The 13888-nt window shown below is 51.5% G+C and overlaps 3 protein-coding genes across 3 annotated transcripts; 2 read left to right on the top strand and 1 right to left on the bottom strand.

Moving 5' to 3' along the window:
• Positions 1–3096: 3096 nt before the first annotated feature.
• CkaCkLH20_12648 (periplasmic beta-glucosidase) lies at positions 3097–5563 on the top strand (the record flags this gene model as incomplete). Its single annotated transcript, XM_038895361.1, has 3 exons — positions 3097–3367; positions 3418–3727; positions 3787–5563. 3 exons carry the CDS (start codon positions 3097–3099, stop codon positions 5561–5563), a joined length of 2358 nt encoding a protein of 785 aa, XP_038739310.1.
• A 4009-nt stretch (positions 5564–9572) lies between these two features.
• CkaCkLH20_12647 (choline-sulfatase) lies at positions 9573–11135 on the bottom strand (the record flags this gene model as incomplete). The annotated part of the gene is made up of 1 exon (XM_038895360.1): positions 9573–11135. The coding sequence occupies one exon, from the start codon at positions 11133–11135 to the stop codon at positions 9573–9575; it is 1563 nt and encodes a 520-aa protein (XP_038739309.1).
• Positions 11136–11915: 780 nt separating this feature from the next.
• On the top strand, positions 11916–13762 carry CkaCkLH20_12646 (MFS sugar transporter; the record flags this gene model as incomplete). Its single annotated transcript, XM_038895359.1, has 6 exons — positions 11916–12111; positions 12171–12672; positions 12724–12950; positions 13005–13315; positions 13365–13596; positions 13656–13762. 6 exons carry the CDS (start codon positions 11916–11918, stop codon positions 13760–13762), a joined length of 1575 nt encoding a protein of 524 aa, XP_038739308.1.
• Positions 13763–13888: the final 126 nt, after the last annotated feature.

Below are 13888 nucleotides of genomic sequence, written 5' to 3'. Positions count from 1 at the left end.
ACGAACCAGTCAGCCCCCAACTCGACATTACCACTGCCCAGCGCGTGATGATGCGACCCTGCGCTAGAATTGCCAGCTCGCATGTTTCGAGTGTTTGGGAGTTTGGTAGCGCGCGCGGCACTCCAGAGATAGATGAACGCCAAGAAGCGGCCCAAATGATCGAGGACGGCCGTTGGAGGAAGAACTCGATTAAGAGTGTCGCCGTGCAGTTACAGCGGGAACCGTCGCCTATCTTAGCAGATGCGTCGCTGATCGGATGGGCGTTGAAGACAAGGGTGTTGGCGTGCTGTCTCTGCGGAGGATCATCCTTGTTCCCCATCGCTTCCAGATATTAGACAGCTGCCAGCTATTCTTACCTTAAAGAGAGTCCAGCAGCTTACGGCAAGCGAACCGAGATCTCTACAGCTCCCTTCCTTGAAGCATTAAATGCGTGCGTTATTAAGTTGAAGACTCACGAAACTGCGGATGGAAATGCGACTGGCAAGGTGAGAGACAGAGTGAGTGAGTGAGAGGGGCGGTCTTGGCGTGTTGCACTATGAAAAAGGGGGATTGCTCGCCAAGACTGTGTGCTCGCCAAGACTGTGTGCTCGCCAAGACTGTGTGCTCGCCAAGACTGTGTGCTCGCCAAGACTGTGTGCTCGCCAAGACTGTGAATGTTGGCATCCTGCATTGGCAAATCTCTCTTGCCAATCACTTTTGAGTCTCGCGGCTCATCCGCCCTTTCGACTCCGTTTCTCACCTCTCATCAGCGCAGACTTTCCACACGTACGGACAGGCTTCGCCCGCCTGGTCATCCTTACCACGGCCTCCCGTCGGTCCAACCAAACAACTACGCCAAGACGTTTATATCGATCTCGTCTTGGCGTGTCTTCACGGCTACAACGCAGGAAATTGTACCTGAAACCAAGTACTGAGGAGAGTTCGTATTCGAATTCACTGAAATATTGAAACTCCACAAAAGACGGAAATCGGATTGCGAGTTAAGGAGGGAGAAGACTGGAGGGATCCCGCGAATGGGAGAACTTTTCAGTGTTGCGTGAGAGACTTCGAACGTCATACATACGGACTTGCCTGTACGACAACTCGAAGGGCGGCAGCCTTCGCTTCTGGAGACCACGCAACCCATCCCATAACTTTCTTGCCGCAGGTCTGACGCGGACCATGACATCTCAATGCCGAGCCGAAGCGGGAATGCAGGCAAAGACCCCGAGACGTTCAACGATGCGGCTAAGTCTAGTGTGCATTTTGATTTTGGCACCTCCATCATTGCCCAAGTCGGGCGGTGATCGTCATCCCCGGATTTTCGCACGAATGGGGCAAATGCTGTTCTCGCCGAGCGTCCATACGGAAAAGCCGCCGAGTCAAACCCAAGGTACAGGAGGGGAACCGCCAGCATCTTCGGATCCCGCCTCGTGCCACGCGATACCCGTCGGCAGCAACCCGTATACAACGTAGCCCCTTTTTCGGACGCGATTCGAGTATCCATCCAGTGTCTACCGATCTCGAACTAGCGATCGCCATGGAGAGCCACCACTGTCGATAATTTCGACTTCATGTTAATTCGGGGGTCTGATCCGCGCCTCCGAGAACATTATACGACCGAACTATCCGCACATGCAGCCCAAGGACAAAAGGCTTGGCCAAATGCAGTCTGAGACTTCGAGTCAGTTGCTGAAATCAGAATGTCAAGGGGCTCTGGGCGTCATCTATTCCGCAAAGCAATAATTCTTCCGTTCCAAGTGGGTATCGATGATAGTTTCTCAACCTCGGGATATCTAGCACCGCCGTCAATGGCTCTGTCTATTCAGCAAGCTCTGGCTTTCAAACTTCCGGAACCAAGTTCGCAACTGTTGTCTGATATCAAAAGATTGCTCGCCCTGATCATTGGTTTTCCGGGGACTTTCACCGCATCAAAGGATCGTCCGTGCAATGCACCAAGGTTCTTTCTACTCAGATGGGTCTTGCATAGAAGTCATGAATTCAACTGTGCTGACTCTTTCTCCAAGACAGTATCTATGTCGTCGACCAACCATCTGTTAATCTCGCAGAACAACTGACGAGAATCCTACACGTACGAATCGAACGAATACACGATAATAGACTCCAGCGTAGATTCTCTGTTTTAAGTGAATCGTACAAGAGAAGAAGCCCAAGTGGTAAAGGTATTTCTTGGTTGCCGTCGTTAGCAATCGTCCGCCGGATCAATAGAGAATCAATGACGATGATGTGGGAGTCATGCGTTTTGATCAAACTGCACTGAGAGGACTGAGAGAAAGTATCTTCGAAACAACGCGATTCATATGGAACTCACCAAGTTTAAATCCCCGGCTTCGATATCTCTGATCAATCCCGTTTTCTGCATTTGGTCATGGCGTCTTGTTGTTGGATTCGTAGACATGCTTGTTTCTGGGTTGTTGGCACACATGATCTTCTTTGAAGCTAGCCTGAGCAGGTCTCAGTATGCTGTGGCTTCCCAAGTTGATAACCTCCGTGTCACGCTTGTTTTCAAGGGGCAGCCGATGTCAATACTGCAAAGTCAAGCGCGCGAAGTATGCGGTTTGTTTGCCCGACGGCGCGTGGGAGCACCATGAAGGCTTGCGAGCTCATTACTGCCGATTTTCAACGATATTATTGCGAATGAAGAACTCGGGAATGATAACCTCCATCTCCAACCTGCCTCGGCAAGAGAAATGATTGGATAGAAAAGGAAAGCTTCAACCGAAGTCGGTGTCCTCGAACGGCATAAAACTTGAAGCTATACCGCCTGGTGAATGCGATGGCGCCATTTTAGAGTCGTTGAAGGAAGCGGGGCTGCTTGACTCCAACCCGCTGTAGTTCATGCTGTTTCGGGACTGCCGACCGACATCCGACGCTGAAATCCGGAGGCCCGGTCGACCAAGTGGGGCCGCAGACCGGCCTTACTTGCCGAACTTCTCCAAGTGACTGCTTAGTGTCCATGTCATGGCTCAAAGTGGACCGAGCTGCGATGACGTGCTTCTGTAATTTGAAGATAGCAGATATAAAAGTCATTGCTGATGTCGAACCCAAGTGCTGGTGTTGAGGCCTATGCCGCAGTAGCCGGGAAATTCATCTAAAATGGTCAAGCTCGCATTCTCTTTTGTCGCGGCTACCATATGCCAGCTCGTCTCCAGCGCATCTGTGGCTTCCCAGACGAAAGTCTCAGCCAGACTGGATGCATCTCATTCCCCGAAGGAGCGTGCCGATGAACTTCTTCGTCTCCTTACCTGGGATGAGAAGGTGGGCCAGCTGGGCGGCATCCGTCGGCTTGCCGAGAGGGTCAATGGCCAACTTTCCTACAATCAAACTTCTTTTGATGAAATACGGAGGACGCAAAACGGGCAAATCGGTATGTTAGCCTCATTTGCGCGCGACTAACTTAAGGCTAATGGATTGCAGGCTTTGGAGCACCGACGAATTATGCTCAAGAATTATTGCCGATTGCTAATAATGTTCGGCTCGAGCAGATCAACAATACTCGCCTCGGTATACCGTATATCACCATCGCGGACTCTGTTAATGGCTTGATGGTGTCGGGGGCGACTCTGTTTCCCGGTGCCATCTCCATGGGCTCGACATGGAACATCCCCCTCTACGAGCAAGCAGTTGCTGCTATCCGTGACGAGAATATGGCGATGGGAACTCACTGGGTTCTTTCTCCGGAGGTTGATCTTGCGAAAGATCCTCGGAACGGTCGCAATGGCGAGATGTAAGGAGCATATCTGAGATACTTCGTCCATCAACCCGGCTAACCACGCATGGCTTCAGGTTTGGCGAAGACCCTTACCTTGTGGGGGAGTTTGCTACTCATTACATCAACACGATGCAGGAAGAAGACGAAAACGGTTTCATTAAAGTTGCGACGACGATCAAGCATTGGGTCTACGGCTCCAGCAGTGGTGGTGTCAACACTGCCAGCATGCAGGGTGGCCTGAACCACATTCTCAACGACATCGGTGCCCCATACGTCAAGGCCATCAAAGAGGCCAACCCGCTCTCACTGATGGTTTCTTACGCAAGCGTCGATCAGATCCCAATGTCCCGAAACAAGTACCTCAATAAGGATGTCCTGAGGGATTTGCTTGGTTTCAAAGGGCTGATTATGTCTGATGCCGGATCCATCCGGAACATGTACACCCAGTCCCAGGTCGCCAAATCGTTCAAAGATGCAGGCTTGAAGGCTCTACGGGGAGGTTTGGAGCACGAACTATCCCCTCGCCCACCATCAGTCTTTCCTACTCTCATCGAGTCTGTGAATAACACAGAGATCGCAGCACTGATCGACGAAGCAGTGCACGCCATTCTTGAGATTAAGTTTGCCACAGGCACATTCGATCTTCCTCTTCCAACCGTCGAAAACCTGAACGCAACTTTACGAAACCAGAAACATCTCGAAACCAATCGGAACATCTCGCGCGAGGCTATTGTCCTCATTCAGAATGACGGCACATTACCTCTTCAGAGAGACAACGGTCCACGCATCGCACTTCTTGGCCCGTACGCTGACATCCTAAACACTGGACAGTACGCTGCCAATAACGCCTCCGATCCGTCTTACGGCGATACCTTCCGTCGCAGTCTGGAGCATAAACTTGGCGCCGAGAACGTCAAGTTCGTCGCTGGAATTGACATCCTCAGCACGAACGACAGTTCTGGGATTGATGAAGCCGTTGCTGCTGCCAAAGACATTGGGCTAGCCGTAATTGTACTCGGCTCCGGATGGGGATCTTTTGACAACTCATACGAATCTTTGCATCGGACAGATGGCGAAGGCTTCAGCCACCCCGATCTTGGTTTCCCCGGTCTCCAGCAAAATCTTCTCGACGCCGTTCTGGACGCGGGAGTCACGACGGTATTGGTGCTCAGTGGCGGCCAAACGTTCCTGCTGGACGAGTCAACTAAACGAAGCAACGCAATCTTTCACACTTGGCTTGGAGGAGAGTTCACTGGAGATTCTTTAGTCGAAATTCTCTTTGGCGATGTCACCCCCAGCGGCAAACTCACCATCACCTTTCCCGAAGCTGAAGGCGCATTTCCAGTTGCTTACGATTACTTCCCCTCCGACGATGAGGGCGGTTTTGGTGCCGCCACGGAGTACGACTGGCATTTGCCTCAGCTTACTCGTTACGCACCCCTCAGATTTGGCTTCGGCTTAAGCTACACATCTTTCAACATTTCCTCTCCTACGTTGACTTGCGGCCCTGTCGGCCGAATCGGAACTTCCGCTGCATGTGATCAGAACAGCCAAGTTATTGTCACTGTGCAGGTGTCAAACACTGGCGAAGTATCCGGTAAGGAAGTTGTACAGCTGTACTATCGCCCCGAGTATACCCAGATCGAGTTTCCTGTCATGAAGCTTATCCGCTTTGAGAAAATTGAGGTTGCAGCCGGCGAATCGAGAGACGTCAGGCTGGCAGTGCCTTATGAAGAACTCGGATACTTCGTCGACGGCGCATGGGAGGTTGAGACTGGTCTGTATCACTTTTGGGTCGGAAGCAGCTCCAGGACTGAGGATTTGCAACAGTTGAACGCGACTTTGGTCTAACTAGGGATCGGCGATCAAGTCTATTGCTGCGCACTTGTTTACTCTGCGGAATTGACACACATATAGTTTCATAGTAGTAATTTCCTAATCATGCATAGCTCATCCTGCACAACTCCCGTCTTGCTATCAAATACGTAGGCCTATTGACAAGACGTAACCAATAGAAGGCCCAGTCATCCGTACTGAGGGATGTCACAGAGATGCAAATACAGAACACTGGGACAATTTGGAAAGCTTGAAGAGAGACTTTATTGTCTTCATTGCAATAACAGCGTCTCACGTGCCGCAACCGAGTTTACACAGCGGAAGTCCCTTCCGTATCTCCAGCTCTCTTCCATCTGCCATCGAATTTTGGCAGCTTTGCTTTGATGTTGTTTCTAATGGGTATCTGGTGATGCGTCTGTCGTATTGGGTCAGTAACATATTGAAGCAATGGCTGATGAGCACGTACCGTCGTTATGGGGATTGCAAAGCCGACGTTATTTACTTCTTGCAGCAGCCATCGAGCTCACACTCAACGTTGTTGTTGGGCTTGCCCGGGCAGAAGTTCAGACGCGCACAAGCTCCACAGTCAACACCACGTCGGCCGGGCTGGCTGAGGTGCGGAGAGACGTCGGTATCCAGAGCAACTGCGGCGACGGAAGCGATGAACAGGCAGACTGCGGAGAACTTCATTTTGAAAAGATTTAGAAGAGACTTTGACCAGAAAGTCGTAGATGTAATTATATGTAGTGATTGTAAGGTGAGAAACTGATTGCAACTTGATTTGAGCTGATGGCGTGATAAAATTCAGACAGCTTCTGTGATATTTATCCTCTTCAGGATCTCACTTACACGGCATCCCACCAGAGGCGTTGCTATCTTGTCGCGACATTGAGTCAGTTTGGCAGGGGTCTTGAGACGCCATATGACAAGTTGGTAGTATGCCATTCTGAAGTGACGGGCACGCCGTGAGGCGGGCTGAAACGCAGAACGGTCACAGACCAGAGGGTCCCTTCAAGGTAGCTGCACAAGAAATAAGATCGCTTAAGTCTCCTGCGGGGGATGTGAAAGCTTATTTCGTGGACATGAACGGTTGTCTTGGGGCTATATCGAGATTTCCATATACGGAGACGGCATTCTGCGCCTCAGTTTGCGTGTACGGATGTGTCAAGTTGCGACAGCAGGCCGCGCCATTCAGACCGTCCGCGGCTTCCTACTGGTTCCCCTCGGTCGGTAACCTTTGAACTTTTGTCTATCCTTGCAAGTTTGATTACTTGCGAGTTGCAGAAGCATTTGGAAGAAGTTGTCAAGTCAGACTGAACTACTGGCCTTGCAAGTAGAATATCTCTGCCCACGCAACTGCATCACTCCATTCTTTGGAGGTTCATTGTACCAGTCTGGAGCCATACGAGGTAGCTGATGTTTGTTTTTGAGTTGACTCCCACATCCCGCTGCCGCGGGACACTGATGGATGCTTGTTCGATGCTCAGCTCATGGTGTTCGTCTCGCCATGACAGGGGACAAGCCAACAGTTGACATGGAGGAAGAACATTCTCCGTCGTCTTCGTCGGTAAAGTCGGCTTGTCTAAGAAGACTGTGTATGGCCAGCCGTTGTCTCGCCTTTGCCGCTGTAGATAGTTGTTGCTCCAGATTCCGTCTGCCTTCTTGAAACTCTGGGGAGGAAAGACCGCCAATTCCAGCTTCTTGCGGCGCATGACCTTGAGTCAATCTCTCCATGTCGTCGATGATCGGCTTCACTAAGGCGGAGGAGGGAAAGAAGCGCTTCAGAGCAGCAAGACAGAGGGCCGCCCGGCTCATTGCAAACTCTGGAGACGGCCGATCTTGCCCTTTGCCGGAGCGGGAGATAAACAGCAGAAGCCTGGTGGCATGATAGGCGCATATGGCCGTATCGAATTCGAGAAGCAAGTGATTTGGGCTGTGTTGATTCAGATTTGTTAAGATCTGAATGATTGCCGTTGCATGCTTCAGACAATTATATTCGGCATTTGTGTTATACCCATCGTCCACGGCGTCGAGGACTACTCGAGGTGCTGCTTCGGGATATCCTGATAGCAAGATGCGGTAAAGATCGCAAAGAGCCTGATGAAATGAGACGTGCATGAAGATTCGTCTCCGCAACCAAGGATCGTCAAAATGTGCTTGGATTTGAGAAAGAGGAAAGTCTGTGCCGTCGGGCATTTGGGAGCCAACTTCTGTCAAGTCTTTCTCGAAGTCGCCTATTAGTTTCGCCAAAGGCGTGAAGGGTTGGTCGCAGAGAGCAACTCCTCTCGTCAACTTCATAATGTCCCTCCGGATAATCTCCAATCTGACGTACAGCCTGTAACAGCTGCGATCGCCAGGCTCATTGCTAACTGGGCAAAAGTCCTCTTCCGCGGACGGAAACTGCAGGTAGATTGTTTCAATGGGGCATGCCTCAAACTCCGGCAGCCCTACAGAGAAATATCTCTCTGTGATCTTCAAAGACCACATGATTCGCCGGCGGATCTCCTGAGTGACGAGGTCGAGATCAGGCCGTTCATGGTTCAACCGCATGGCAGCGGCAAACCTAGCCGCCGTAGCCGTCAGCATGAATGCTCGCTGAAACCGTCCGGTCTCCATCTGATAGTGAATAACCAATAATAGAGCCTGTAAGCGGGCTATTGAAGGGCACTCAAGGTGGTGCCATATTCTTTGTTCGGCCGTCTGAACCCAAGGCGTGGCTCTGTCTCGGGTTTGGGGATCCGAACTGGAGTGAAGGGTTGCCAACGCGCAGATAGCATAGGCCAAAGCCGGGTCGATTTTGCCATCTCGACACCGCTCCCTCGTTGTATCAGGGTGCAAGAATGCGTGAGACGAAAGCGGATAGACCTTCTCGAAGAAGCTTTCCACGCAAGCGGGGAGATGCTGGGCAATCTCGGCCCCGCAGGATAGGTCATCGCCCTCGGTGGACGTACTCTGCGGAGATGGAGCCCGGATCGTGCGTGCAGGATTCGGATAAGTGCATTCTCGACCGTGACGCTTGCAATTAGTACACTGCGGAGATGTACCGGAGCATCGGATCTTCTTGTCTCGACAAGTCCGGCAAGCTCTCGTGCCTCGCAGCTTTCGAGGCTTGCCAGAAGACAACGGCTGATGATCTAGCCTCTGTGAGTTCTTTTCACAGCCCGCCCCCGCAGCGGCAAAGGAACAGTCGAGTCCTAACCGGGAACAATTCCCACAGCATAGTTCAGAGCCGTCATCACATCGAACCTAGGTCGAGTTAGTCAAACGAGTCGTTCATGTGCACCGTCCATGGAAGGACGGCAGATATGCTTGGCGATCCAAGCTGTCGGGGCCGGCTCACCTTCCGCCATCTGCATTGTGAGCAAGTTTGACGCGTCGAGGCTGGTCCTGCCTGGAAGCATCCCACGAAAGAATCCATCATCTGATTGTTGAAACAGTGGCATCCTGGTGTATATCATCTTCGTTCTCGTCTCATCTTGCAACTTCTGCCGCAACTCAACCAAGCTGTTGGTTCCGCGCGGCTTGCAAGAGAGGCGGGAAAATCTAGAAGGTTGGAAACGTATGTCTGGAGAAGCGTTTGGTCGATTCGTTTATGGGCTTGCTCCTGTCTTCCCACATGACGACCCCGTCTCTCGGTGCCGACAACCCCTGGATGTTGACCCTCTCTAGGCATGCGGAGAACACACACTTTGCCTACTCAAGTAAAGCCTACATGACGCGAGGAGTGGGTAGGGTAACGACATCCAGGATGGAGCTTCGATGAGCCAATAGCGGGAATTGGCGGGCATGAACACCCTTGCTTGACATCAAAACGCGCTGCCGAATTTCTGGGGAAGATTTCGCGTCTCCATTCCTTTCAAATTGCATCACTCGTCTCGTTGGTTCGACGTGTGATACTGAAATATCACCAGTATCCGCAAGATCCAATTGAAAGCGAGAGCATTGAAATTGTTTAGCACCAAAATTAAACTTTTATCGATTCATGATTCCCATGTAAACACCAGACGCGCCTTACGAGGCCGTCTCACAACTTACTCGCCAGCTCGACCGACCCACTCGTCGCACCAAGCCTTGGATGAACAGGTTCATCCCCGATCTGCACCATCTTCAGCTCCAACAACTCTGTCATGTGCTTCACAACTTCCGCGTACTGCGGATTGTGATACTCGTTGAACAGCTCCAACGGATCCTTCTCGCAGTCAAACAACTCCCATTCCTTATCGTTCTCGCCGCCTGGCCTCGCCCCAGCGATGTCCAGAGGCTCGTTGTACCAGTAAATCAGCTTGTATCGTTGGTCTCGGACGCCATAGTGGGCGTAAGCATGGTGAATGATGTCGTTGTGCATCCAGTAGCGATGGTATGCGATCTGCTGCCAATCTGCCGGCGTCTTGCCGTGCACAAGTTGTCGGAAGGACACGCCCTGCATGTAACTTGGTACCGGCAAGTTCGCGAAGTCCAGGAATGTCGGGGCGAAGTCGACGTTGCAGATAATGTCGTTGCAAACGGAGTTTTTCGCAATTACTGCTGGGTATCGAATGAGGAATGGCATCTGGAAAGACTCCTCGTACATGAAGCGCTTGTCGAACCAGCCATGTTCACCCAGGAAAAAGCCCTGGTCCGACGTATAGATGACTATCGTGTTCTCTGCTAGACCGTTATCTTCGAGGTAATTCAGCATCCGCCCAACGTTATCGTCAACAGACTGAATAACGCGAAGATAGCGCTGCATATACCGCTGAAACTTGAAATGCGCAAGATCGTCGCCGTTTCTGAACGTGAACACCGTCCCGTCCTCCTTGTCGATCAGCTTCTTGGCGTCGGTCGGGATCTTGCGCTGCGCAGAGCCGGACTCCTGAACCACGCGCTCGCCGACCTTGTTTCCGCCGTCCGGCTGTACGAGGCCCAGGTCCTGGTACGTCAAATCCTCGGCGACGCGCATCTTGGCAACTTTTGCCGCCTTGGCACGGTTCTTGTAGTCGTCGTCGTATGTCTCGGGAACGCGAATCGGATCGGTGTACAGGTTCTTGTGTTTGTCGTCACACTCCCACGATCGATGCGGTGCCTTGTGGTGACACATGACGAAGAAGGGCTTCTCGGTGTCTTTGGTCTTTGCGATCCAGTCGAGGCACTTGTCAGTGATGATATCCGTGACATAGCCTTCTTCGACATTTTCGCCGGATGGTTCGATGAACTCGGGGTCCCAGTAGTCTCCTTGGCCGGGTAGGACGGACCAGTAGTCGAAGCCCGTCGGCTCGTTTGCCTTACCCTCGCCCAGGTGCCACTTTCCCACCATGGCCGTGCGGTAGCCACCAGTTCTGAGATGTTTCGCGACGTTCGGTAGGTGCTTGTTGATGTTGTCGTTCAGCGTCATAACGCCGTTTACATGGTTATGTGTTCCCGTCAGGATAGCCGCTCGCGAAGGCGTGCAAATCGAATTGGTGACGTAACAGTGGTTGAACTTCATTCCCTCTGTTGCTAGGCGGTTGATATTGGGGGTGTGGTTGATTCCAGCTCCATAGGCGCTTATCGCCTTGGAAGCATGGTCATCAGCCATGATGAAGATGATGTTCGGTCTCTGAGCCGTCATTGTGAATATTGTATGCTAACAATAACCTGTGAGGATTGGTTTCAAAGCATTGAGAATGGGCTAGAAAACACGCAAGCCTCTCAGTGAACGCGTCAAGCTCATATATGTGAGCTAGAATTCGTTCCACGTCAGTGCTCAGAACAGCTCCGATTCCGCGAAAAGACCCCTCCAAAGGTGCCCCTCATTGTCCCATCGATGCCCCTCCTCTTGCTAAATGGGCCGTACAAATCTCAAAAGGGATTACTTGCGACAACCGACATGAAGCTGTGCAAGCACGTTGTACCGAGAGACCAATCGAGCGGATGAGCGGCGCTCCTAACTCTCGCCGGAGTTGTGCCCCGTCACCGGCCGCGGGTCTCGGTAGTCGGTCCGGTCACCCAAAACGGCATGTGGATACTCCTCCGGAGATGCAACCTTGCCAGATTGGGTCCTCCGACCGATATCCGGCAGGATTCTCGAGAGTCAAGGAGGAAAATAACGGGGCTAAAGCATCAATGTTCATGGCAACCCCGGCCTTGGAGCACCAGGTTCACATGGCGTGCTTGAAAGGCTTCGACAATCGCCCGAGGAGTTGCGGTTCTCGACCTGCGCCGTTGGATCCCACGAAGATTGACTATTGGATCAGCTTGATATGGCGTGCTGAACACTTGGAAATCCTATGGCTACGCTTTCTATTTACCATGAATATTTCAACAACATGGAAGCCACTTTCTGCAAACAACACAGTCCTCACCGGGCTTCTGCTTGACGAAGTCCGTTGTTCGACTTAACCGCTTCACTATGTCGAAAACTCTCGGAACCTTTCGAGCTGTATACCTCGTAGCTCTTTGCTGCGTGGGCTCCTTTTTATTTGCATACGACACCGGCATCATCGGCGGTATTCTCACCTTTGAGGGCTTCCAAACCGACTTTCGATATGGTCCCTCTCAGAAAGCAACTGTCGGCTCCAACTCGACCAGTCTTTTGCAGGCAGGCGGTGCGTGACTACCAATTGAGGTTCTTTATGGCAACATGCTGATTCGGATGGTCAAACAGCCTTCTTCTCGTGCTTCTTCATCTGGCCCTTCACGGCAAAGTATGGGCGCAGATGGTCGATCATTCTCGCCTCAGTGATCTTCTGCGCCGGTGCCATCGTCCAAACGATCAACACGCACTCCCTGGCCGCCTTCTACGTCGCTCGCGTTATTAGTGGTGTTGGCGTTGGCATGGCCACCGTCGTCATCCCTATGTACTCAGCCGAGATGGCACCCAAGAATATCCGTGGCATGCTCGGCAGCATGTTCCAGTTCTTCTTCACCATGGGCGTGATGACGAGTTACTGGATCGACTACGGCGTGAGCAAGCACCTCAAGCCGTCGACTCTGCAGTGGCAGATCCCGGTTGGTTTACAACTGGTCCCCGGTGCCATCCTAGGACTTGGTATGCTTCTCTGCAAAGAGAGTGTGCGCTGGTTGGCCAAGACCGGACGGAGAGATGAGGCCTTGGAATCTCTAGTTTGGGTACGCGGTGGTGAAAATAAAACTGATGTCCAGGAAGAGTACGTGAGGCTCATCTCCAAAGCCGAAGTCAAAACACTGACATTTCCCAGGTTTGCCGAGATTATTGCCAGCATTGAAGAGGAACAGGGCCAAAAAGAAGGTCTTACTTGGAGAGAGCTGGTTGAACCAACCAACCGTTACCGCATCATTCTCATCATCTCTCTGCAGATTGGTCCGTCTCCTCCGAGCCCTCTCCACGATACATCCGATTATCGTTTCCGTAAGCTAACTCTAGCATCAGGTGTGCAACTCACTGGTAACACCTCTTTGGCCTATTGTAAGTCCAGAGCCTTACTTCTTTATCAAGTCTCGCCACTGATATCTCTCGCAGATGCTCCTCAAGTCTTCGCAGCCGTCGGCGCCGGACAGGATAATCTCTTGATTACAGGCTTCTTCGGCTTGGTCAAAGTCGTGTCTTGTCTCTTCTACCTCCTGTTTCTAGTCGAGCGTATGGGACGCCGCGGTTCTCTCTTGGCTGGAGCCTTTTTAATGGGCGCTTACATGCTCATCATTGCCTGCTTGACGGCTACCAACCCACCAAAGTCTGTCGATCAAGGCCTGACGTCCACAGCCATTGCATCCATGACTATGATCTATCTAGAAGCCATGTCTTACAACATTTCATGGGGCCCAGCACCATGGGTGAGTCTATCTTCATGTTCGGCAGAGTACTCAAGCTTATCCGGAGCAGGTCTACATGGGGGAGATATTTCCCTCGCGCATTCGTGAGGCTGGCATTGCAATTGGAACGTCGACGCAATGGCTTTTCAACTTTGTGTTCTCTCAGGCGACCCCTCATGCCGTCCAAAATCTTGGTTGGAGAACGTTTTTGATGTTCTGCATCTTCAATTGGGCCCTTGTAGTCTTCGTTTGGTTTTTTATTAAAGAAACCAAAGGAAAGTCTCTCGAGGAAATGGATATTTGTGAGTCGAACACACCTCATCTGACTTCTTATGCCCTTAGATTAACCTTTCTACAACAGTATTCTCCGGGGGGAAATCTGGGAATGACAGTGAGAATGCCCCTTATGACAAACGTGAGAAAGCAAATGTATCGCCTATTCCTCGGAACATTGGACGAGACAACTAAAGGCGATTTCAGCCTCGTCGTTGTAATCAAATGAGGCGATAGCGTGATAAAAGTCATATCTTAATTCCAATTCTCTTATAATGTTGCCGTTTCGTTTGAAAAAAAACCGCTGGTTCAACGCGCCTC

The sequence above is a fragment of the Colletotrichum karsti genome (assembly GCF_011947395.1).
Source record: "Colletotrichum karsti strain CkLH20 chromosome Unknown Scaffold63, whole genome shotgun sequence".
In the NCBI taxonomy this organism is placed as follows: Eukaryota; Fungi; Ascomycota; class Sordariomycetes; order Glomerellales; family Glomerellaceae; genus Colletotrichum; species Colletotrichum karsti.
The sequence above is the reverse complement of the archived record's forward strand: the minus strand, read 5'-3'. Positions and strand labels throughout refer to the sequence as shown.